This window comes from Dermacentor andersoni, chromosome 8 (genome assembly GCF_023375885.2).
Source record: "Dermacentor andersoni chromosome 8, qqDerAnde1_hic_scaffold, whole genome shotgun sequence".
Taxonomy (NCBI): domain Eukaryota; kingdom Metazoa; phylum Arthropoda; class Arachnida; order Ixodida; family Ixodidae; genus Dermacentor; species Dermacentor andersoni.
Window position 1 is genome coordinate 15,598,948 of NC_092821.1, and position 25,645 is coordinate 15,624,592.

At 44.9% G+C, this 25,645-nt stretch overlaps 1 protein-coding gene and 1 pseudogene across 2 annotated transcripts in view; one reads left to right on the plus strand and one right to left on the minus strand.

Annotated features, from left to right (window-relative positions):
- Positions 1–1,648: 1,648 nt before the first annotated feature.
- Positions 1,649–25,645, plus strand: part of LOC126526639 (uncharacterized) — a 68,846-nt gene continuing 44,849 nt past the window's right edge. The window contains exons 1-2 of one of the 2 annotated variants that reach the window (XM_055068326.1): positions 1,649–1,827; positions 11,290–11,453. In XM_055068326.1, coding sequence (XP_054924301.1) covers positions 11,450–11,453 — 4 coding nt within the window. In that variant the 5' untranslated portion in view covers positions 1,649–1,827; positions 11,290–11,449. The remainder of the gene's footprint in view (positions 1,828–11,289; positions 11,454–25,645) is intronic. The other variant, XM_050174504.2, reaches the window with a different exon arrangement.
- Positions 2,486–6,638, minus strand: LOC129383667 (uncharacterized; annotated as a pseudogene).

The window sequence follows — 25,645 nt, forward strand, 5'->3', positions numbered from 1 at the left end:
CTGCTCTCTCAGACAGGCCCCATAAAACGAATTGCTCATGGCTGATAACACGACAGCACGTTCGTGTAGAGTATTTACATAGTTAATTCCCAAATACCATAGTAGCAATCACCTGAAAAAAATGTTTCGTGGTTAAGATCGAGAGCCAATGAAGTGCACGTGATGAATTGTTTCATGATGGCATTCACTAGCCTTTATCAACATATGGCACACCCCTCACTCAACAGTAGCAAGTGACTGTCGGTATGGCGAGGGACGCATTGTTTGCGAAACCCATCAGTTCACTACACGAATTGAAACCATTAAGCAGTTTTTCACAGCTCCAATTGCAACGCCTAGAGTATACGCGAGGTACGTACTACAGCGCAGCTTAAGGTGCATAGAAAAGGAAAATTCAAGTACCTTCTGCCTCACCTTGTCTCGATCCAGCGTTGTGTAATTATACAACCGGAGAACTATACGCTTCGTCAGTACATAAAAAAGAACTTCGCAAACCTTCATAAGAAAGACGCCACAAGCCTTACATATTTCACTTCATTTTTGACCCTCCGCCTGGAAATTATATATTGAAGATATGTACCGTACTACTAATGAATGACGCTTCGGCTTCTTTCTGGCGGCAGCCATACAGTCCAAAAGGCTAATTTGGGCCGAGCAACCTGTGTCATTTTTTGAAGTAGTAACTTAGCGCGAATAAAAACACAGGAACAATAAAGACGGACAAGCGCTGGTCCTTGTCCGTCTTTCTTGTTCCCGTGTTTTTATTCGCGCTAAGTTACTACTTCAAATATGCACGACCAACTAGCCCAGCAGTCAACTCTTTTAGAACCTGTGTCAGTTCGCCGAAGAGATTCGTCCTGTATATTCCTCAAGCAACAAACACCAGTAAATTGCTGAAGGGAGTTGAACGTGTAGCACGAAAAAGGAAATATATATTGGTACATTTCTTTGCGTATTCTGCAGAGAGCTGTAAGCCTCAATTAGTTTTTCACTTCAAATTACCGCCACTTATAATAAATACGTGAAGAACCGCCTAACTTGGAGAAGCAGTTAAAAAAGCAAGTGGTGCTGTAGAATCTAAACTGCAGTGCTAGAGAAGTCCTCGTGTTACTGCCGAGTGTTTCTGTGAAGAAATGCAAAAATTCGATATTATACCATGAACCACTCGTCGTGAGCAAACCTGTTATAGCGGACTAAAATCAAGGTAACGGTTGTAGAAGTCATATATAGGCAGCGTTTGTAACATACTTGTTGTACCGTGGCAGGTATGGTATCATAGCTGGATTATTATATGCTATGCTTTTGCGGTTGTCGATCCGCGCACGAAATAACCGCAGTGGGTTGGTCTGCGCTCCTTCGGCTGGTACTGTAGCGTTGTCTTTGAGAATAAATTTTCGCGAGCGAAAATATAATTCGCACAACATATTCTCGCAAAAATATATTTGAGACGACCGCCATAAGTATACAAGTAGAGGGAACGAGAGCGAACACAGTAAAACACTGCAGAAAGCGCCCGTACGCGTACTGCCTGAACTGCAGCAGACGACAGGCGCGAGTCCGTGCCCTGACGTCACGCTCGCAGCGCTCGCAGCGCCCCTGTAGTTCGTTCTCGGGCCTAATATGTACTCTCGAACTCGGAGTCTTTAAGACAGGCTCGCATCGCCGTGTAAGCAGCGCGAATTTCGCGTTCTGCTGCGGTGTTGTGGTTCGCTCCTTGTTTTTTTGTACGTGTTTGGGATGTTTGAGTTGCCCATATTCCGGTGGGCCATGGCTTGATTAGAGTTGTCGCCCAGCTGCTGGTGTTACCGCACCGCATCTAGAGCAAAGGTGAGGGTTCTGCGGTGCTTTTCTGTAGCCATGCCTTCCGCTCGGTTCTATGCCAGTCTTATCATAAATCTACCCACCGCTCATGGCCGGCTGATCGCGTTGATAACGCGGGCGGAGGGTCGCTTACCGCTGACGAAGCGTGAAAAGGCACCACTAATAAAGCGCGTCCCTGCTACGAGTTTTGCGCAATTACACATTCTTTTCCTGGCGCTTGTAGAAACAACCAGTTGAAAGTGATCTAGACATGCCAGCGAATGCGAAACGATTGCCGCTGGTCTCGCAGTGATTGCAGGATTATTTATTCATTCGTCCCTTCGATGAACAACTCTGCAGTTCCTACTTGCTGTTTCTTGAATCAGTAGAGTGCTACTGTTAGTTGTGTACAACATGCATGTGTCATGTCTTCAGTCGCTACGTAATAAGAGGTAGGCCCCTTCGCCTGCATACGCATATGCACTCGGGTGTTAACGTCAGCAGATGCTGTCTTGCAGTGTCTCTTCCCTTTTCTTTTTTCTCCACCTTTATGAGATGACGGAATCAGGGTGTAGGCGAGCCGTACGTAAAAATACTGAAAGATATCTATAGCGGCTCCACAACCGCCGTAGTCCTTCACAAAGAAAGCAACAAAATCCCAATAGAGAAGGGCTTCAGGCAGGGAGGTACGATCTCTCCAATGCTATTCACAGCGTGTTTACAGGAGGTATTCAGAGACCTGGAATGGGAAGAATTGGGGGTGAGAGTTTATGGAGAATGAAGTAACCACGTACTCCCAAGAAGATCAACCGAGCAAAGAACGTTTATTACGGCTATCGCGTGCAATATATAGCACACAGCAAGAAAGAGGGGAAGGGACAAATAGAGAGTAAGGGAAGAAAGTGATTACAGCAGGTGCGCCCAGCTTCATAGGCACGTGCGGTGCCATGACGATACAACAGTCTCCTCTTCTCTTAGGGAGAGAACTTGTCAGGGGGACGTCTCGAACGTGTTGACCTTCGTAGTTCCAGGGTTGTGGTCTCATGCGTCGTATTCGCACTAGCAGTCTTGTCGACGGCTCTGTCGCTTCTGGCTGAGAGACGCAGCTGCACTTGCTCCGAGTCCTGCACCACCACACGCGGTTGCACTTGGTCGAAGTGTCGTCGCATTAGTTCACCCTCCGGTCCCTCGGCAGTCACCGTACGAGACTCCTCTGTTGTTTGGACACTTGCCTGAGTCCATGGGTCTCCGAGGCAACCGTAGTTTCACACCCAAATTGGTTTATCCTTCTGCAAGAAATCATTGGCAAAAGGTTAACTGTAACGCTCTGTTTCTGACGGCAACAAGTTATCTCATTGGGAGCGTAGCTCACGCCCCATCAGCAGCATAGCCGGCGTTTTTCCGCCTGACAGCGGCATTCGTAGGTAGTTGTGCAAGATCCTGGCCAGCCACGTTCGCATTGATCCTTGCCTGTTTTTCTGCAGGCTTTGTTTTATGGTACGCACCGCTCGTTCCGCCAACCCATTCGATTGAGGGTGACATGATGCAGTGCGCATGTGCTTTATTCCATTCACCGTAGTGAAAGTCTGGAATTCCCGGCTTGCAAACTGCGGCCCATTATCTGTGACGAGTGTGCGCGGCAACCCAAAAGTGCTAAAGAGGGTGCGCAGGGCATCTTCGGTCGTCCCATTTGTGGAAGTTCGCAAAGGCACAGCTTCCATCCACTTACTGTGGGAATCGACCACAATTAATAGCATGTAGCCATCCAGCAGACCCGCAAAATCAATGTGCAGACGAGACCACGGCTGCCTAGTTTCCGGCCACGGGACTGGTACCTGGTGTGGAGGCACCGGTGCAGCTTGAACACATAAGTGGCACGTCTTATTGAGCTGCTCAATCTGTTTATCAATGCCGGGATACCAAAGCAGCGAGAGAGCTAGTCTCTTCATTGCGGTGATTCCTTGATGTGTCTCATGAATCAGCTGCAACACTACGTTCCTCTTCTCTGCAACACTACACCAGGCCTTCTCTCACAGTTAGCTCATCCCTCCGGACTAGGTATGGCTTCAGAGTGACTTGCTCAGAGGCCAGCCTTCCTGCACCCACTTCTGCATCACAAGTAACTCCTCATCTTCGGCCATATAGCGGGCCAGTTGTTTGGCTGACAACACTCTACTGTCCAAACAGGCGGTGAGAAGTACGTACTCACAGTCATCAGCGCCGTCCACGTCTCCAGACACTTCCTCGAAAGGCGCTGCCTGTGGCAGGCGGCTGAGTGCATCAGCCGGAACATTCGCCTTGCCGTCCTTGAACTTGACGATGTAGGAGTAGGTGCTCAACTGGAGAGCCCACCGTTGTATGCGGACGGCCGCCATGGCTGGAACCGGCTCATCTGGATTGAAAATACTGACTAATGGCTTGTGATCAGTCAGAAGTGTGAATTTCCTACCCAACAAATATGCCCGGAATTTCGCCACTCCAAACACTAACGCCAGGGCTTCCTTTTCAAGCTGCGAATACTTCCGCTCTGCGTCTGTGAGTATGCGGGAGCGGAAGCCAATGGGTTGCCTCATCCCCTCAGCTGTGCCGTGAGAAAGGATGGCTCCAATGCCGACTGATGGAGCGTCACATTCTAGTACCAACAGTTTGTTCGGGTTGTAATGGGCAAGAAATTCTGCTTTACTTATCAGTGCTTTGACCTCTTGGAACGCCTGCTGCTGAGCAATGCCCCACTTCCACTCCGTCCTGGCGCGCAATAGTTCGTACAGAGGTGCAAGGATCGTGGCTGCCTGCGGTAAAAACTTTTGGTAATAGGTGACCAGACCCAAAAATGACCTTAACTCGGGCACTCCCGTGGGTGTGCCGACGTCCAGAATAGACTCAATATTTTCCCTTTTGGCATGCACGCCCTTATCGTTGATTTTGTAACCCAAAAAATCAACTTCATTCTCACGAAATCTTGACTTCTCCCGATTCAGCCGCACCCCGAACTCGCGGAACCTTCCCAGAACTCGGCGTAAGGTGGCGGCGTCATTCCGCTTTTCTTCAATGATTACGTCGTCCAAATAGACCTGTACTCCGGGCAGTCCTTGCAAAATTGTTTCCATGCGTTGCTGAATTAGCGCTGACGCAGAGGCTACTCCGAACGGAAGGCGTGTGAAGCAAAAAAGCCCCTTCTGTGTATTCACCGTTGTGAGCAGTTGCGATTCTTCGTCCAACGCAATTTGCTTGTAGGCGTCCCGGAGATCAATAGTTGTAAAAACTTCACCGCCGTTTAACGTCGCCATGATGTCCTCTATGCGCGGGAGAGGATACTGGATCGTATGGCAGGCTTGGTTGACAGTAGTTTTGAAATCGCCGCATAAGTGAATGTTTCCGTTACGCTTTACTACCGCCACCACGGGTGCCATCCACTCCGAGTGTGCGACCGGGGCAACAATTTCATTTTCGACTAACTGATCAATTTCGGCCTCCACTTTTGAGCGCAACGCGTACGGCACCGGCCGCGCCTTACAGAACCGAGGAACAGCATCATCCCGCAATGGCAAACGGGCGGGCGGTCCCTTTATGAGCCCTAGCTCGGGTCGAAACGCGTCGGAAAATTATTCTAACAAGACTTGAACGCCATTGTCAACTTCACGAATGGCTGCACTCTCACCTTCCTGCGTTGCGCTGAGCACCGGCTCCCCAAGAAGGTCCAGCGCTGTCATGACGTGCCGGCCACACAGGTTCGGCCTGGAACAACTCAGCACCGCTAATGTGGCTTTCGTAGTCTTCGAACCCAAGGAAACGTCGAGCTGTAACTGGCTACGCACCGGCAGTGGTCCCAGGAAGCATGACAACTTGAGCGGCGATTCTTGCAGTTTCGGCCAGGCATCTTGATGCTGTACGTAGGTGGGCCAAGTGATGATGGAAACCGGGGACCCTGTGTCCAGCTGCATCTTGATCGCTATTCCATTCCAAAGTAGAGTGCACATTACTGCCTTTACGGTGTGAATGTTTCCAACGAAATTATCTGCCGTTTCAACGAGGAACAGAGCTTCTGATCCCGGATTGTTGCAGTTTCCTGCTGACGGATGCACGGCATTAATTTGCTGGTGTGGCAACGTGAACGGTTCCCTCGTTCTGCTGTCTGCTTGTCCGGGACGCATCTTGCGAACGTGACCGCGCTGCTGGCACCGGTAGCACTTGGCCGAGCGGAACCGGCAGGTTCTGGGGTCGTGCCCTGTTTTTCCACACCTGAAGCATGGTGGCCGACTTTCACGTCGTGCATACATGTTTCTTAACATGTGTACGCCTTCGTCCTCAGGCGCAGTCTTCAACGTCTTCACATTTTCTTCCGCCATTTCTACTGCTAAGGCGATTTCCTCTGCATCGCTTCTTGTTAAGGATGCCTTCGAAAGCAGTTGACGATGTACTGAGTTGTCTTGCAAGCCACAAACTATACGGTCCCGGAGCATCCTGTCAAGTGAAGTGCCGAAGTTGCAGGTATCTGCCAATTGCTGAATGGCTACAAGAAAATCTCTGACTGGCTCTCCTGGCATCTGGTTGCGTGAGAAAAATTTGTAGGATTGGGCTATTTCATTCGGGCTGGGCGAAAAATGCTTCTGCAGTATGTCAAGGGCTTCATTGTACGACAGCTGGTTCACCTTTGTTGGCGCACAGCGTCCACAAATGACGGCCACCGTGTGAGTGCTCAGCCCTGCTACGAGCAATGCTCGCTTCTTCTTTTCTTCCGTGATGCCGTTGCCTTCGAAGAAAGCTTCTAGCCGCACTAGATATGCCGGTCAGTGGTCCGTAGCTTCCTCGAACTGCGGTGGGCTTGCGTATCCGGCCATTGCTACTGGGGTATTGCTGGTGGGGCGGCAGGCTTATCCCATCCTCGTTGCCACTGAAGTAACCACGTACTCCCAAGAAGATCAACCGAGCAAAGAATGTTTATTACGGGTATCGCGTGCAATATATTGCACACAGCAGGAAGGGGAAGGGACAAATAGAGAGTAAGGGAAGAAAGTGATTACAGCAGGTGCGCCCAGCCTCATAGGCACGTGCGGTGCCATGACGATACAACAGAGAATACCTTAGTAACTTGCGATTCGCTGATGATATTGCCTTGCTTAGTAACTCAGGGGACCAATTGCAATGCATGCTCACTGACCTGGATGGGCAAAGCAGAAGGGTGGTTTTTAAAGTTAATCTGCAGAAAACTAAAGTAATGCTTAACAGTCTCGGAAGAAAACAGCAGTTTACGATAGGTAGCGAGGCACTGAAAGTGGTAAGGGAATACATCTACTTAGGGCAGGTAGTGACCGCGGATCCGGATCATGAGACTGAAATAATCAAAAGAATAAGAATGGGCTGGGGTGTGTTTGGCAGGCATTCTCAGATCATGAACAGCAGGTTGCCATTATCCCTCAAGAGGAAAGTGTATAACAGCTGTGTTTTATCAGTACTTACCTACGGGGCAGAAACCTGGAGGACGACGCAACAAGCTATGGAAAGAAGAATGATGGGTGTAACGTTAAGGGATAAGAAGAAAGCAGATTGGGTGAGGGAACGAACACAAGTTAATGACATCTTAGTTGAAATCAAGGAAAAGAAATGGGCAGGGCATGTAAGGACGAGAGAAGGTAACTGATGGTCATTAAGGGTTGCGGACTGGATTCCAAGGGAAGGGAGCTTAGCAGAGGGGCGGCAGAAAGTTAGGTGGGCGGATGAGATTAAGAAGTTTGCAGGTACGTGGCCACAATTAGCACATGACTGGGGTGGTTGGAGAAGTATGGGCGAGGCCTTTGCCCTTTGCAGGCCCTTGTTGTGGGCGTAGCCAGGCTGATGATGATGATAATATGACAGCTATGTGCCTATTCATTCGGACGTCGTGGTCTGGGCTTACTACAGTGCTCAGCATTGGTCACAGACACGGCTGTATTCTAGCTAGCTAGGGGTGCCATCATCACCTTCAATTTGTGACACTGAGGCAGTGACAGTGTATTTTCTTCACTTAAAGCTTCTTAGCAGCTCTTATATGTGAGCTGTGGACTTGTCTTGATATGCGTGCTTTGTGAGTGACCGTGCAGGTAGAGAAACTTGCTTCACTGCTGCTGTTGCTTATTGGCACTTTCAAAAGTAAACACATATGAGTGTATGATCAGCTCACCGTTCTGTATGTATATGTGTTGCTCTCGTTGATCATATGTCAACTTTGCATCCATGGTTGAGATCATAGAAATGGCAAGAAGGCAGATGACACTGTGTGTGCTTAATTTTTGTCTGGGCTGTTTTGGAATATAAACTATTAATGAACTAAACGAACTCCAAACAATCGAGCTGTTTACAGCTAAGTGATGTTTTTCCTGTTGCATGTGGAGCAGACGTTTATATTTGTGGCTGTGGCATTGTGAAGAGGACTAGGCCTGGATCACTGGCCTATAATTTGTTTCACTCTGTGGCTGCTGCTGCTGTCTTTACTGCTTATGCCACTTTATTGTGCCTCCACCTAATATTTACTCTGCTTATCAAGATCTGACTTGACTCTGCCTTTCTGACAACAAACATAGCTGCAAGTATTGCTACAAATGAGGCTGACTTTGTTTCACCTCCCATTTGCATTCCTGGCATCAGCGACTATGCTGTTGTTTTAAGTAATGTTTATTGTCCTCACTACAATAAAACCAAGCCCCCTCTCCAATACTTGGTACATTCCTATGATGGTGGAAATTTTTTAGCAGTGAAAACAGAACTAAACAATGTTATCTCTGCATTTGAAGATATATGCACTGATTGAGACATTAATAGTGCTTGGAGAATTCTCAAAAGCCAAGATACTTGCACTGATATCGCAATATATACTGTTGAAACTGCTAAGCACAAGACACATGAAAGATAAACCATGGATGACCAATGATATTCGTCAACTTATGAGATGAATACACTGGCCTTTTTTGCAAATTTCTCCAAATCTAAAAGGCGAGTTATCCTTCAAGAAATACTTTCCCAGCAGTAAATATGTAAGGCAAGAATTAGACCAAACAAAGCACAATTTAGTACGCTAGATGCAAGGCACAAGTCAATGATATGTGGAAGCTTGTGAAAAACAGCTGGAAAGGACAGGTTGGAATACGTTATCTTGAATCTGAAAATGACTATAACTAATGAACAAGCGGTCACCAGTTTCAATCATTATTTTAGGTCGGATCTTTCCAGTAATTCACATATGCACAATTCCCCTTCAGCAGCCTGTGTTGGAATTTATGAGCAAATGCACAATGTTACTTGATCAGTCAATGGTGTTTTCTAGCTTCTCGGTGTCCTAGATACTGCTAAAATGACACGGCCTGATGCATACCAAACCGAGTGCTGAAGGAATGCACCACCCTTTTGTGCAATCTTTAGACGCATTGTATGTTAAGTCACTGAGTGAAGGGAGCCAGATGGAAATTTGCTCGTGTTGTCCCTGTCCGTAAGCAAGGACAAAAAATTCAGTTCAACAGTATTGGTCGATTCCTCTGTTACAAGGTGCTTCAAAAATACTGGAACACCTAGTGTGCAGAACTTAATGAAGCACTTGAACTTGCATAATTTTTTCTGTTCAGGACAGCGTAGTTTTCATGCGAGGTTTTCTTGCGACACTCGACTAACAAAATTTATTTTTGACATTATAGGCAGTAGATCAGGGTACCATTGTTGATTGCTTGTTCTTAGATTTTAAAAAGCATTTGATTGGGTTTTTCGTATATTTTGTAATGAAGAAGCTTTAGTATCTAAATATCCCTGCGAACTTAACGAAGGTGTTGTATAACTACACAAATTGCAGGCAGGTTACTGTGGTCAGTGGACATTGCTCACCATTTCTTCCAGTTATGCCTGGCGTGCAGAGATTCAATTTAGCCTCGTTATTCTTTGTCAATTTTATGGATAATGTTTCTGAAGACACAATCAAATCTGCGATTGTATGCGGATGACTGCGTTGTTTATGTCTCACTAAACGACGGCGATGTTTTGCAAAACATTAAGATGATTTCAGAATGGCATGTCGTGTCGTCTATAATGCTAAATTACCTGCCACGGTGGCGTAGTTGCTTCGGCGTTGTGCTGCTAAGCCCTGTATTGTATCGCGTCTGGCACGTGTGCTATGCATGATAAGCTGAGGGAGTGTCATCCCACTTATCTGCATATTGTAACATGATCATCTGAGGGGCGTTGCCCCGTTTCACTGTATAAAACAACTGCTCAATAAATCCCGGGCACTCATGCTCTCGCAACCGCAAGCACGGGCCATGCTGATACATGGTGTCAGAAGTGTCTAGCCCCGGCCCACATCCGCTCGTCTGAAGGATAGCAGTCTCTGAACAAAGGCTGCCAGCATGGATTTCATAAAGCCACCGGAGCCATTGCGGTTTGAAGGTGACATAAGCAAGCACTGGGGGCTGTTCAAGCAAAGGTTTCAATTATTCCCGATGACAACAGAACCAGCGAGTAAGAAAAGAGAAGCAATGACAAACACTGCGTTGCTGGAGAGGAAGCCATCGAGGTATACAACACCTTCAGCTTCACGGAAGGCGAGTCAAAGGATGATTACAACGCAGTAATCAAAAAGTTCGATGAATACTTAGCTTCACAAGTCAATGAGGTACATCAGCGATACCTGTTCCATAGCCAAATGCAAGAGCCCAGTGAGCCTTTTGAACATTTCTTAAGAGATTTGGTGGGATAGCAGAGTCAATGATCAGAGACCAAATTGCTTTTGGCACAAACAACGCAAAGATTCAAGAGAAGCTTCTTTCTAACAATCAGTTAATGCTGCAAAAGGCAGAAGAACAGTGCAAGGCAGCCGAAGTAGCAGTAGCGAACCAGGCAATTTGGATGCGAGAACAAAAGCAGGTCGACGCAATGTACAAGACAAGTGGTGCTTTGGAAGTAAACAGCACAAAAATTACAGCTGTCAAAGGTGTGCAAGGGCACATGCACCACGAAAATGCCCAGCTTACGGACAAAGATGTTGTGCATACCAAGGAAAAAAACACTTCGCTATATGTTGCAAAACAAAACCGCAAGTAGGCGAGTTGCAAGGTAGGGCAAATAATTTTGAAATTCTTGCTATTGGAAATAAGACCAGCCGACCAGATTGGACGGTGAAAGCGAAGTTGGGAGGAAAAATGATTTTAATATAGATACTGGATCACATGCCAATCTACTACCATTAGCGCTGTACACACATGAACCCAAAGCCACAGTTAAAGCCCAGCAGTGCGGTGTTCCGATTTTACGGGAGAAGTGAAATCAAGTATTTGGGAACCGTAAGGCAAGAAGTGACGCTGTGCAACCGCACTTTCGCTCAGGATTTTTTCATTGTCCGCAAGGGAGGCCAAGCAAATCTTGGTCTGCAGGCATGCGAGACCATGGGGCTAGTATCCCGACAAGTACACAGCGTATTGCAAAGCAGATCAGAAAAAGTTGTGAATGAATTACGCCACCTTTTTTCTGGCATAGGCTGTATCCAGTGCCACTATCGCATGGTCCTGCGCGACGGAGCACTCCCAGTAGTCCAGCCGGCGCGTTGGGTACTACTGGCCTTGAAAGAGCAGCTTCGAGATGAGCTGGAGTGCATGGAACTGGAAGGCATAATCACGAAGGTGACTGAGCCTACTGAATGGGTGAGCCCTCATGTCATTGTGCGCACAAAAAATGGTAAGCTATGTGTGTGCATGGACCTGCATAAGAGATATGAGGCCATTAAACGAGAACACTTCGAAATGCCCATGCGAGAGGACATTGAATCTGAGCTCGCAGGAGCTAAAGTGTTCACGCACCTAGATGCTAATTCAGGTTTCTACCAGATTTTGCTGCACGACGAAATGTTGAGAACCTGCACTTTCACGACACCTTTTCGGTTGCTACTGTCTTCTCCGATTGCCTTTTGGCTTATCGTCAGCATCGGAAGTGTTGCAAAAGGCCCTAAACAATATTTTTGAGACTGTACCAGGAATGAAGGTATATGTCGGGGCTCATCAAGGCAAGAGCATGAGGAACGACTGAGGCTGGTGCAAAAGACTGCAGAAAAAGCAGGGCTAACATTCCACCCTGACAAATGCATTGTTGGAGTCAACGAAATAGACTTTCTACGGGACGTAATTGCTGCAGGAAGAATCGGACCAAGTTCTTCCCTCGTTCAGTCTATGCTCAGAATTCCAGAGCCGCGTGACAAACAAGCTGCGCAGAGAATGCTTGGACCTGTAAATTATTTTGGCAAGTTTATTCCAACACTGGGAGAAAGGATGAACCTTTTGTGCAGTATAATTAAGAGAGACGGTGTTTGAATGGACACCGAACCATGCGGAAGAATGGCATCAAGTATGCCACACTCTAAGTAGACAACCGTTGCTGTCGGTGTTTGACTCAGCAAAAGAAACAAAACTCTCGTGTGACGCATCACGCAGTGGCATAGGTGTCGCACTCTTGCAGAGCTACAGTGGCACATGGAAACCGGTTGCGTATGGATTGAGAACACTCGCAGAAGCGGAAAGACGCAATTCACAAATAGAAAAAGAAACGCTGGCCATTACGTGCGGCTGCGAAAAATTCGACCACTTTGTGTGCGGCTGAAAGGTCCTCATTGAGGCCAACCATCGCCCTTTAATTGTTATGTGTAAGAAGGCAATCGGTGATATGCCACCCTGACTACAGCGCTTCATTATGCGATTGCTCAGATATGACTTCGACCTGCAATTAGTTCCAGGAAAACAGCTCGTGCTCGCGGACATGCTGTCTCGAGCACCCAGCAATTGGGACACGGATGCGGTTGGCACCACTGACTTAGAAGTGCACGCCATGAATACAGTATCTTCACTCATCAGCGACGAAATATGGAAGCATCTCGCAGCAGAAACAGCCAAGCATAGTTATGTGAAAGTGGTGCTGCAAAGCTTAACAAATGAGTCAATAGATGGTGCATTGAAACCCTTTTTATCTGAGCTATCTCATATTAAAGGTGTCTTATTCAAGGGGTGCAAGGTCATAATGCCAAGCAGTATGAGGCGAGTGACTTTGCACACGATTCACAAGGGTCATCTAGGGATCGACAAATATAAAGCTAGGGCTCGTCGTCTCATCTTCTGGCCTTGCATGAACTCAGAAATTGAGGTGTTCGCTCAGAAGACCTATGGGCCCCGGGTGCCAGACGACCTAGCTACGCCACTGCTCGGGAGTCATCACTATACCACATCTGTAAATAATTGTGCTGTTTTTTTTTTCTTTCTCGTAACGAAAGAGGATATATTGTATCGCGTTTGACACGTGTGCTATGCATGATAAGCTGAGGGGGCATTGTCCCACTTCTCTGTATATCCTAGCATGAGCACCTGAGGGGCGTTGCCCCATTTCACTGTATAAAACAACTGCTTAATAAATCCTGGGCATTCATGCTGAGATTTATTGAGCAGTTGGGGCGATGCTGATACAAGCCCGAGTGCGTGGGATCATATCCCGGCCATTGCAGCCGCATTTTGATGGGGCGAAGTGTGAGAAACACCTGTGTACCATAAATCAGGTGCACGTTAAAGAACCCCAGGTGGTCAGAATTATTGCGGAGTCTATGGCGTGCCTCATAATCATATTGTGGCTTTGTAAAGTAAAACCCCAAAATTTCATTTGCATTTTTTAATGACATTAAGTGAATCAAAGTTCAACTAGGTATGCTTTTTCAGAAAAAATGTGGCTCTTCCAACCACTACAGTCTCAGCTATACGACCTTTCTGATAGTAACGATGGTCAAGTATCATGGCTTCTAGTTTTCGAGTGTGCTCGGTTGGCTCCGTAATACATATAGCCGAAATTGCTATAAAAGCAAACTGCATGCTAATGTTATTTGCTCAGAACTTTAACCCCTTCCCCAATCCAAACAAGATGTTATTGTGTATTTCAGACGTCAGACCAATACTTGAATATTTGTGTGTAACTTGGGATCCCTATTAGCAAAACTTAAGACATTAATTAGAACATGCCCAGAACCAAGCAGTGTGCTTTATAAACACTGGTAACTATCGCTGGTGTAGTACTGTCACGGAAATGAAAAGCTAGGCACTTCCACTGTATTTTTAATTTTTTTTTTATAGTAACACAAGCATTAACAAGTCAAAATGTTTGCTTAATCTATATCACATTTCATGTCAGTGGAAACACAGGCTGAAATTAAGGCCAGTGAAAATGAGAACTAATTTATTGAAGTATTTCTTCTTTTTTGCCTTTAATGAGTGGAATGGACTGTCTGAGAACCCTTTCCCAAAGATCAAGCTTGACCTTTCACAACAAATGTGAGACACCTGAATAAAATTTGTAGTTTATGTAAGTGTGCATAATGTGAGATTTTTTCTTTGATCATTTCTTTACCTGTGTGTGTGTGTGTGTGTATATATATTCTTTTTGTTGCTATTGTTGTACTGGCATGTCTGTCACCATGCTTTTTAAAACAAAAGTGTTTTATGCTGGGCTCGACAGAAAATCTGTATGCTGTACATATGTCATGCAATTATCATTACCAAAGTTTCCTGGCATCGCTATGAAATGGCGCCATTTTGTAAGGTGACGGCAGACTAAAGGCAGATATTCAAATTATGACAAAGGGGCATGAAGGAGGGGTCACCTGCATAGTTGGGAGCAGTTTGAAGGGGAGGTAAAGAAAAAGTGAACCCAGTTCCTCACAGTGAAAACTGTCAAAGCAGCGAAGCTGGTGGTCTTATCTGGTGGTAGCTGGTAGTGGTAGTACCTTGCCTACGAGCAACGATTCCTTGCACATTCTGCACACCCTGAAGTTGGCGATGGAAGTAGTCGACGTGGTTGGGAATTTCCTGTCCAGCGTTACGATGGCTCTCGCACATTGTTCTGGGTTGCACGCACTCTTCAGTTGCATGAGATTGTGATCAAACCACAGTCTATCGCACATCTTCAGCTGTGACCGCAGTAACAGTTGAGGAATTCACTCTTGAACAGTCCGTCGGCAGCCTCCGTGAGAAGAATCTTTCTGCATCGACGTCTCTTCTTGGGCTCCAACTCTCGAAGTTGGGAGTTAGTTGTTTCTGCTGGTGCTCGGCTTGGATTGCCTTCTCTTTAAACTGTGGGTTGGGTTGTCTCCACCGGGCCTTGGCTTGCGCTTCTTGCTCTTGAAGCTCGAGATTTGCACGATGTTGGCACTGCCACTCTCATGCGAGGTCCTGCTGCCGCTCGTGCCAAGCGAAATCCAAGGTGCAAAAGGGCACACGCTGGTAAAACACCTGCCCCTATACCTCTCCCCCGGCGTGTGCTCTCATTGGTCCACTCCTCCCTCCCACACGCCCTCTGATTGGTCCGCTCCCATCCCGGCAGGGCCCCGGAAGGATGGATGGATGCTATGAGCGTCCCCTATTGGAACAGGGCGATGGGTTGCCCTACCAAGCTCTTATTATATTGCTTAATGTCCTACCTATGTTAAAAATAAAATAAAAAGAAACCACGATTAATTCCTATAACCAAACTTTCAGAACCCCTATTGAGAACTTTGTTTTTGCACACCTCCATTGCTTGTCGTTTCCCTACTTCCACCAATCTTCCAATCGGTGCTTACTAATCTCTACTGTGGACATGTTTACTTTCCCCCTGCTCTTGCTGAACCCAAGGCCAGGCATGCCTAAATCGACCGCTGGGCACATAGCTTCAAGTGTATTTGGCTAAACCTCTAAGCGAGCAAGAAGACTAGCCAATGGTGTGCGCTTTCAGAACACGTGGCACGAGAGAGTGGGGGCCATTCTTCGGGGTCTCGCTGGCTTGCCATGTGTGCATTAGAAATGCACAACCAAGTATAATAAGTCCCAAAGCTTATTTTCATGCACTTTTTAAAGCGAAGTGTTCTTGCCGAATTCGAGGCACTGGTTCGTACGTGTCCGGCTTCTAGCGCCAAAGGCTTTTAACAGGATGGCGGCACCATCTAGGACTGGGGCAGGGAAGATGTAGTTTACGAGTTTACCGTTTCAAGCATAGAGTTTTGTACAATAATTACTAGAGGGAACTGAGGCGCTTATGTCTATAAGAGCTGCAAGCAATGGTGATTAAGCCAGCATGGGAATGATGGCTAGTACGTGAATATTCCTAAACTTCATTCTTTTGGCTTCGCATACGGCTTTGTCATTTTGCAAATCCATAATTTTCAAGAAAGTATGGTGTTATGAATAAATAAATAAACATTAATGAAATTATCCAATGCAGAATGTTTACACAGGACATCTAGCACACACGCCTGATATGGAAACCATTACACCACCGACACGTGCCTAGACAAATAGCATAGAACGCCCTTTCTTGTGGGGAAGCCATTGCGTTGAGATGCTTAGCATGTGTCAATTCGCAGTCCCACTAAAGGAAACTGGCACATCAGAAAGACCATCAGTGCAACATGACACTATAAATCGGTACAGAAAATGTAAATAAGTTATTTATATAGTGCTGCATGTAAATATGTATATATAATATCCAGCTTTTCTACAATTCACTGCACATAAAATAATTTCTTCGTATAACACACATTGCTCTTTCAAGTAACATTTATACCTTGAAAACCACACTTAATATGCCCATATGGTTCATAAGCTACTCAAACTTCTACATAAACTACTCAAGCTACTTCACTTTACATATATTTCAACAGAAGTTAACCTGCCTGCTTTCTTAATTTTTTTTATTGCTGGGTGTGAACTGTTCATGATCAGAAAAACTTTGGAGTGAATGTGGGCACGTTTAAATGGGCATATAGAAACAAAGATATAGACCATTTTGTTGAGGGCGCCATCATTTTGCGATCACAGCACCGTCTATTGTCCGGCGCCATGCTGGTATGTGGGATCGTGCTGGAGGGTGCTCGGCAAATGGGCTGTTGATGACGAGTGGCAAGTTTTCACACTTTTCCAAGAGGCATCAACAAGTTGTTTAGATTGGGAAACTTCTTAGCATGTTGCCACTAAGATTTTAGCTTCGATATAGCCTCAATATCGAACGGCGACGGGCCTAGAGGCGCACCCGCGACTGTCTATGTTTGAAATAGGAGGTGAGTCAAGTATGAACATTGTCGATACGTAACGTATACATGTAGCATGTTATTTTTGTATTTCTAGCCTTGAACTTCGTTAAGGTACTGTATAAATCAGATGACAACAATGAGACGTGTCTCCATGTGCCACGTGGTGTACCGCACAAGCGTACATCCCAATCCAGGTAACTGCGAAGCGCCAAGGAAACATGTTTTGCTAGCTTTGGTGCTCCTAAAATATTCCTGGTAAAAATTTCCCGGAGAAGCAAACCCGGGCATAAAGCTTTGCCCAATAAACAACTCTAAAATAACTCAATAAAAAGGGCTGTTAACATACGACTTTCATTCCAACGTAAGCTCCATTAAACTATCACTTGGCCTCACTTTCTTAGCTCTCAGACGAAAAGTTGCATGCCTGTGTTTATTCCATACACTATATTTCCCCTATCTGCGTGGTTCCCTTATATCTCCTCCCATTCGTACATCGCGCCGCCTATTCAATTCAAATAGTGTCCAACGACTTCATGGCTCCACTAATGCTTTTAACAAGTCCTTCTTTCCGACCGCAATGGAAGAATGGAACCTGCTGTCCATTCACTAACTAATGAGCACGACGCGACAAGGTTTAAGGCGATGTTGTTAAATCATCTGGGTTGACATGTTTCTTTTTGCTCCGATTTGTGTTCATGAAATTTTATCCCTTTTTCTGTATTGAGTTTTTTTCCACCTGTAACCATTGTGTACTCGCCCTGCTGCCCTAACCATTTGCCGACGTGTGTGGCGCTTGTGGCATAAAGCCAATATGGACAAGCACCGTTATAACAATCGCGTTCTTTGTTTCTTTTTATGTCCCTGTGTTGCAGTGTTATATTTTTATGACCTTTGTTTTTATTATCTACCCTGTATACGCTCCCCCCTTATGTAATACCCCGACAGGGGCCTTTAAGGGACAATAGATGATGATGATGATGATGATGATGATGATGATGCTAAAATGAGCTGAAGGCAGTGGCCACAAATATGCCGTGACCAACGAGGTGCACCCAACACATTCGAAGATTATTCGCATTGTGAGGTCTTGAATGGTGCCTGTGCGTGCAAGGGCACCTCGCCTACTCGAGAGAGCTGAAAAACGAACAACTACTCCTTGCAACAGCAACTTTATTTTCAGCAGTTATACAGCGTGTAATGAGCAGCGTCCACACCTTGCCGGTGAGATTCGGAAGCACGGGAGAGCCCACGTGAACTATAAATGAGTTCAATGCTGGGCTGGTTGGTATTTTGACATGAGAACAATATTGAAGTACAGCACAACAGGATAGCACAACAGAAAGGAAGAACACAGGTGCAAACTAATAACTGATTTTATTGAAGCCAGACCCACAGGTATACATATCCGCTAGCCGCGCAGACGCATCGTTACAAGGAAAAATGGGATTCGTCAAACAGGAAGTAATTTAACAAGGTGCGAAAGGAATTTCATTTCTGCATTGTACAGTGCAATCGATGTTTTGCTAACACAATCCTGACTGGCTTTTCTGATAAGAAATGCCTCTAACGTTTCACAATCAGTTTTTGCTTGCTCTTGCGTAGGATTTTCACACTATGGAGACGTGGTTTGCAAGTGGGACAGCTACTGCACTGGTCAGCAAGATGTATATTCTCCTTATTAGCCAGATTTGTTGGATGCTCCCTGAGTCGGTCAATGATGCATTGCCCCGTCTGGCCGATCTATACTTTTCTGCAGGATAGGGGGATCTCGTCCACAATGTCGTTGGAACACTTGGCTAGTCACTTTTCATGGTTCTTTTTACAGGCCACATTTTTGTCTGCACAAGTGATGCTACGGCTTAGCTGAGCAAGCTTCTTGGGGGTTGAAAAAAAAACCAGGGGAAACTGCTTGTACTTACTAATCTGCAGGCTTGGAGTAACGCCTGACACCGGCACAAGATGCCGAGAGTGAGTGGGGCTGTACTAATCCAGGTATAACCAAATTAGTAAGGCCCACTAAGCTTCAACAAAGACACTCCCTCACTAGAACAGGAATTGGCCTCTCTGGTGCAGTATTCGGCCGCTACTTCCCAAATGATTCTTTCAATAAACCCATGGCTCTCAGTCCCCAGCAGCTGCGGAGCACCTGAACAAGGCAGCAGTCAGACCTGTAACGCAGCGGCGGATGCTAAGAATCTCTGGGTCCGGACAGGCTGCCAATGGAAACTGACCCTGTCAAACTTTAATTGCCGAACTCTGTTGAATAAGGCTAGCTTAGCAGGACTCTTTGGGCAACTATCCTATCAGACATTGTTTGGGATATCATCGGCCTTAGTGAGATTAGAAGAACTGGTGAAGCTTATACATTGCTGAATAACAGCCATGGCCTCTGCTATAGAGGTTTGCCAGATAAGAAGCAATATGGGGTGGGATTCCTAATCCATAAGGATATAGCGGGCAACATTGACGAATTCTACAGCATAAATGAGAGGGTAGCTGTAGTGGTAATCAACCTAATAAGACATAAAAATTAAAGATAGTACAAGCTACACTCCAACATCCAGTCATGATGAGGAAGTAGATCAGTTTTATGAAGATGTTGAATTAGCGATGAGAAAAGTGCAAACATAGTATACTGTACTAATGGGCAACTTCAGTGCAAAAGGGGGGGAAAAGCAGGCTGGTTGACAAGCAATTGACAACTACGGCGTCAATCCTAGAGATGCTGGTGGAATTCGCAGAACGGAATAAGCTTCGAATAAGGAACACTTTTTTCAGGAAGCGTAGCAGCAGAAAGTGGACCTGGAAAAGCCCTAATGGTGAAACAAGAAATGAAATTGATTTAATATTTTCTGCCAATCCCAGCGTAGTACAGGATGTAGATGTGATTAATAGGGTAAAGTGCAGAGACCATAGGTTCTAATGAGGGCTAGGATTCACCTCAATTTGAAGAGAGAAAGTGTAAAATTGGTCAAGAAGAAATAGGTCAACCTAGAGGCAATAAGGGTAAAAGCAGACAAATTTAGGCTGGTACTTGCAAATAAATATGCAGCCTTAGAACAGAGAGATGAAGATGACATAAGAGATAATGAACGAAACCATAACTAGGCTGGCTTCAGAGGCAGCAATTGAAGTGGGGGGCAAGGCACTAAGGCAACCGTAGGCAAGCTCTCCCAAGTAACAAAGGACCTAATAAACAACAAAGAATGAAAGTGTCCGACTCAAGAGATAAGATAGAATTCTAGGAACTGTCAAAACTGATCAACAAGGCGAAAATAAGTGATATTCGAAACTATAAGATGAGAAAGACTGAAGAAGCCGTAAAAAATGGATGCAGCCTGAAGTCGGTGAGAAAGAAACTTGGCATAGGACAGACCAAGATGTATGCACTGAAAGATAAGTAGGGTAATATCATCAGCAATCTCAAATATATAGTAAAAGAAAGAGAAGAATTCTATACTGACCTGTACAGTACCCAGAGGAGTTAGGATACCTCTATTAGAAACAGAAATGAACAGGATACAAAAACTCCTCCTATAACTAGCGATAAGGTCAGAAGGGCCTTGCAAGACACGAAACGAGGAAGAACGGCAGGAGAAAATGGAATAACAGTCGATTTAATCAAAGATGGAGGAGACATAATGCTTGGGAAAACTGGCGGCTTTTTATACAAAGTGCCTATCGATTGCAAGGGTCCCAGAAAACTGGAAGAATGCAAACATTATACTGATCCACAAAAAGGGAGACGCTAAAGAATTGAAAAATTATAGGCCCATTAGCTTACTCCCAGTATTATATAAAATATTTTACCAAAATAACCTCCAATAGAATAAGGGCAACACTGGACTTTAGTCAGCCAAAAGAACAGGCTGGCTTCAGGAAGGGGTGCTCTACAATGGATCACATCCATGTCATTAATCAGGTTATCGAGAAATCTGCAGAGTACAATAAGCCTCTCTATATGGCTTTCATAGATTACGAAAAGGCAGTTGATTCAGTAGATACCAACAGTCATAGATGCAGTACATAATTGAGGAGTACAGAACGCTTACTTAAATACCTTGGAAAATATCTACAGAGGTTCTACAGCTACCTTAATTCTACACAATAAAAGCAGGAAGATACCTATAAAGAAAGGGGTCAGACAGGGAGACAGTCTCTCCAATGCTGTTCACTGCATACTTGGAAGAAGTATTAAAGCTATTAAACTGGGAAGGCTTAGGAGTAAGGATTGACGGTGAATATCTCGGCAACCTTCGGTTTGCCGATGACATTGTTCTATTCAGCAACAATGCAGGCAACTTACAACAAATGAATAAGGACCTTAACAGAAAGAATGTAAGAGTGGGGTTGAAGATTAATATGCAGAAGACAAAGATAATGATGAATAGCCGAGCAAGGGAACAAGAGTTCAGGGTCGCCAGTCAGCCTCTAGAGTCTGTGAAGGGAAGTACGTTCACCTAGGTCAACTAAACACAGGGAACCCTGATCATGAGAAGGAAATTCATAGAAGAGTAAGAATGGGTTAGATCGCATAGGGCAGACGTCAGCTCCTGACTGGAAGCTTACCATTATCATAGAAAATGATGGTGCACAATCAGTGCATTTTACCAGTGCTTACGTATGAGGCAGAGACTTGGAGACTGACAAAGAAGCTTGAGAACAAGTTAAGGACCGCGCAAAGAGCGATGGAACGAAGATTGCTAGGCATAACGTTAAGAGACAGAAAGAGAGCGGTTTGGATCTGAGAACAAAGTGGTATAGACAATATTCTAATTGACATCAAGAGAAAAACTGGAGCTGGGCAGGTCATGTAATGCGCCAGCTAGATAACCGTTGGACTATTAGGGTTGCAGAATGGGTACCAGGAGAAGGGAAACATAGTCGAGGATGGCAGAAGACTAGGTGGAGCGATGAAATTAAATTCACGGGCGCTATTTGGAATCTGTTTGCGCAGAACAGGGGTAATTAGAGATTGCAAGGAGGCCTTCCTCCTGCAGTGGACATAAAACAGGCTGATAATGATGATGATGACTAATTGAATTAAACAAGTGATAAATTAATGGAAATGAAAGTGGATGAAAAAACTCTTTGCCGCAGGTGGGGAACGATCCCAAGTTTTCGCGTTACGCGTGCCATGCTCTACCAATTGAGCTACTGCGGCACCCTTTTCCCATCCCAAGGTTAGTACCAGTACTTACACATAAATACCCCAGAAAGTAGTGGGAAAACAGCGCCGCGGTAGCTCAATCGGCAGAGCATCGCACACGCAATGTGAAGATGTGGGATCATTTCCCAACTGCGACAAGTTGTTTCAGCCACTTTCATTTCCATTAATTTATTCTTCCTTTAATTCAATTAGTAAGTGCAAGCAATTTCCCCTGTGTTGTCTTTGGTGTCTTTGTTGACTTTTTATATGATATGATTGTGTATATATATATATATATATGTGTGTGTGTGTGTGTGTGTGTGTGTGTGTGTGGTGTATGTAGTTTATATGTGGTGTATAATATGTCTACAAATGATTCATTCTATGAATGTCTAAAATCACATATTTGTTTTGTATTTGCTAAATCTACTGTATTTTTGTTACTAATATTTATGCTAGTTTTACAGTAGGTTCCACGACAGTTTTACTTTGGGACCTCCTTTGATAGCTTTTTTCATGCAGTTTTTGTTTGTGATATTGATCACTAAACCAGTCGAAACAGGTTACGAAGTTATCACTGCCAATGTGCCGCTCTTCTTGTAAAAAATAATTCTACAATCATTGCTCTTTACCTGTACTTACATATAGGATAAAACCACAGAGGTCAACAAAGAAGCTTGAAAAGAAGTTTTAAACCATACAAAAAGTGATGGAACAAAAAATGATAGGCGTGATGTGTCGAGGACATTAAATGAGGGAGCAAACGGAACTAGCCGATATAGATGTTGCGATTCAGAGAGAGAAAAATTAGCAGCACATCCATCCTTTGGAGATGATTGGTGAGAATAATGCAGTTAGCAATCGGTCCTTGATGCCTGTGTAATTGATGATATGTTTTATATGTAATGATGAATATTATGAAAAGGGGTACTTACCCACTGACACATATCTAGTGTCCGACATTGATCTTTGAGAGTTTCAGTGAAGGGTGCCGCATAACCGGTGTTGCATACTGCATATATGCGTGTAATGACCACAAGTATTTATAAAAGAACTTGGAGTGAGAATTGCAGTCATTGCAGTCAACAATGCATGCAGTCATTACACATAGAAAAAGGCGACATTTGTTTTCTCATACACTTTCTGTGCTACTTGCCTTGATTAAACTAAGTACTCGCAGAAGCGCTGGATCCATACATTGGTGCCTTTAACTCTTTTCGTACTGCGCCCATTGGTATAGTTAGCCTGTTAATGATAGTTTGAAATGCCGCATTCAAGACCTTACACACCGTGCTATCAGAGGTGAAGGAGAGCTTTATTTTTTTCTAAGCAGTTTGCTTTTTTCCCACCAGGCGGTAATTTTTGAACGTGCTCCAAAGTTTTCACAATTGTCGATGTAGAAAGCAAAAATGGCCGCCCGCTCTCTTTGGTTTGAAGTGCTGCTTTCGAGACCTTCCGCGCCACTTATGAACACTCTGCACCATTGGACATGAAGGAGGAGAACTATATTTTTGCTTTCTAAGCAGTTTCATTTTTGCTGCCACGTGGTAATTTTTTAAAGTTCTCCGAAGTTTTGCCATCATAAAGTAGAAAGCAAAAAATGGCCACCTCTGCGAGCCATGCTCTCTTCGAAAGATTGCAGATCCCGCGTCTCCACTGCATCTGTGGCTGATTTTATGGATGGATCGAGCAGCAGCGAGTCTGAGGCTGCCTTTTTGTCTGACTTTGATTCTGAGAGTGACGACGATGCAAACCAGCCCAGAACTTCGGCACCCGCAGCCTGGTGTGCCCAACTGTTTTGCTTGCAGATAAACAATATTACTCCTATACCTGTTCAATACCTGAGACAGAAAGTGAGCGGTGTGGATCAGAGAGCAAGCAGGCATAGCTGATATTCTAATTGACATTAAAAGAAAGAAATGGAGCTGGGCAGGTCATGTAATGCGTAGGTTAGATAACCGGTAGACCGTTAGGGTTACATAATGGGTGCCAAGAGAAGGGAAACACAGTTGAGAATGGCAAAAGACTAGGTGGGGTGCTGAAATTAATCAATTTGCAGGCACAAGTTGGAATCGGTTGGCGGGGCACAGGGTTAATTGGAAATCGGAAGGTAGGGCCTTCGTCCTGCAGTGGACTTATAACAGGATGATGATGATGATGATGACCTTAATTTAGATTTTTTTCGGATATAGTGCCTATTACTAGTAGGAAGCAATACATTTTGTATATCCAATAATTTTTGTTACATATTTTCATTCGTTGATACAAACATGTCTTCACAAAATTTGTTCAATTCTTTGTCCCACAATCTTGATTCTGGCAATTTATATCTTTCTTTATAAAATACATGTCGTTAGCAAAACTATCATGCATGAAAAGTGCATTCATTCTGCTTTTTGTTTATGTATTACATAAAATATTGAGGGCAGTACCTTCAGAAGAAAAGATCTGGCTTAACCTGCAAAAGAGGATTTTCCCCATGGTAGGGAAAGAGTTAAGCAGCGTAGCTGTGGTGATGTTGAGTGCTTTCATACGCAGCATCTCCATTGAAACTGCATAGCCGTTGCTCCGCCTCTTCGTCACGTAGCGGAGGAGTGAGTCTTCCATCTCTGGGAACATGCTCTGCTTCCCTTGGAAAGCATGCCTCCATAGATTTGTTTTCTGGAGGGCATGTTCTTGGGAGCACCATTGTCATACGCATCTTTGTCAACCTCAAACTTTCAGTTAGATGCTCTTTTTACATCTCCTTCTGCAAAATCAACCGATCTCAATTTAAAGTGAGTGGTATAGCTAATCTGTTTCCCCATCTAGAAGGGATGATAGCAGTGAACTTGTAAACACACGAGTGCAGGAGCAAACAGAGGATCAATGGTTTCTGATTCTGAGATTTCGCATGATTGGTGAACAAGATAAAGCAAGAACAGGTGGTGGTGGTGTGGCTGTTCTTGCCTATTCCCGATGTCGAGAATCGCACCACGCATAATTTTTGCATGTCACCTTTCGGCAATAATTGAAAAAAAAGAGTTCTGGAATTCTCACACCACACAGTGGGGGCACTGTGGGTAATTTTTTTATTTTCTTTGCGAAGTTAGAGGTGCTGCTGATAAATGAATGTGGCCATTACATGGTTATATATACTATTTGCTAATCCAAGCTGGTCCAATTGTTGGTTTCGATCATGGTTCTCTCAGCACAGCAGCCTTATTCTCAGCACATAAGACTATGGACTAACTACCCAGTGACCTTAGTTGGCTGGAAAATGGTTAGACATAGGCAGAAAGACAGTGGAAAGTGCATGAATAATACCAAGAATGCTAATTGCCTTAAAATAACTTGGGCAGGCAATGTAATCTGTAGGGTCACTGGTCTCTCACTGACCCTACAGACTTGCACTTATGGACAGCAGACAGTTTGGTGGTGTGATGAATTGTGGAAATCTACGAACAGATGATGGTATCAGCTGGCACAAAACAGGGGTGATTGAAGATTTCTGAGTAAGGTATCTGCTGGCTGGATGGGATCGGCTGGCATAAAACAGGGGTGATTGAAGATTGCTGAGTAAGGTCTTCATTCTGCAGTGGACAATGAATAGGCTGGTGATGATGACTCTGCCATGTTGCAGTCGGTTTGCAACGGTTAGACGACAAGAATAGCTT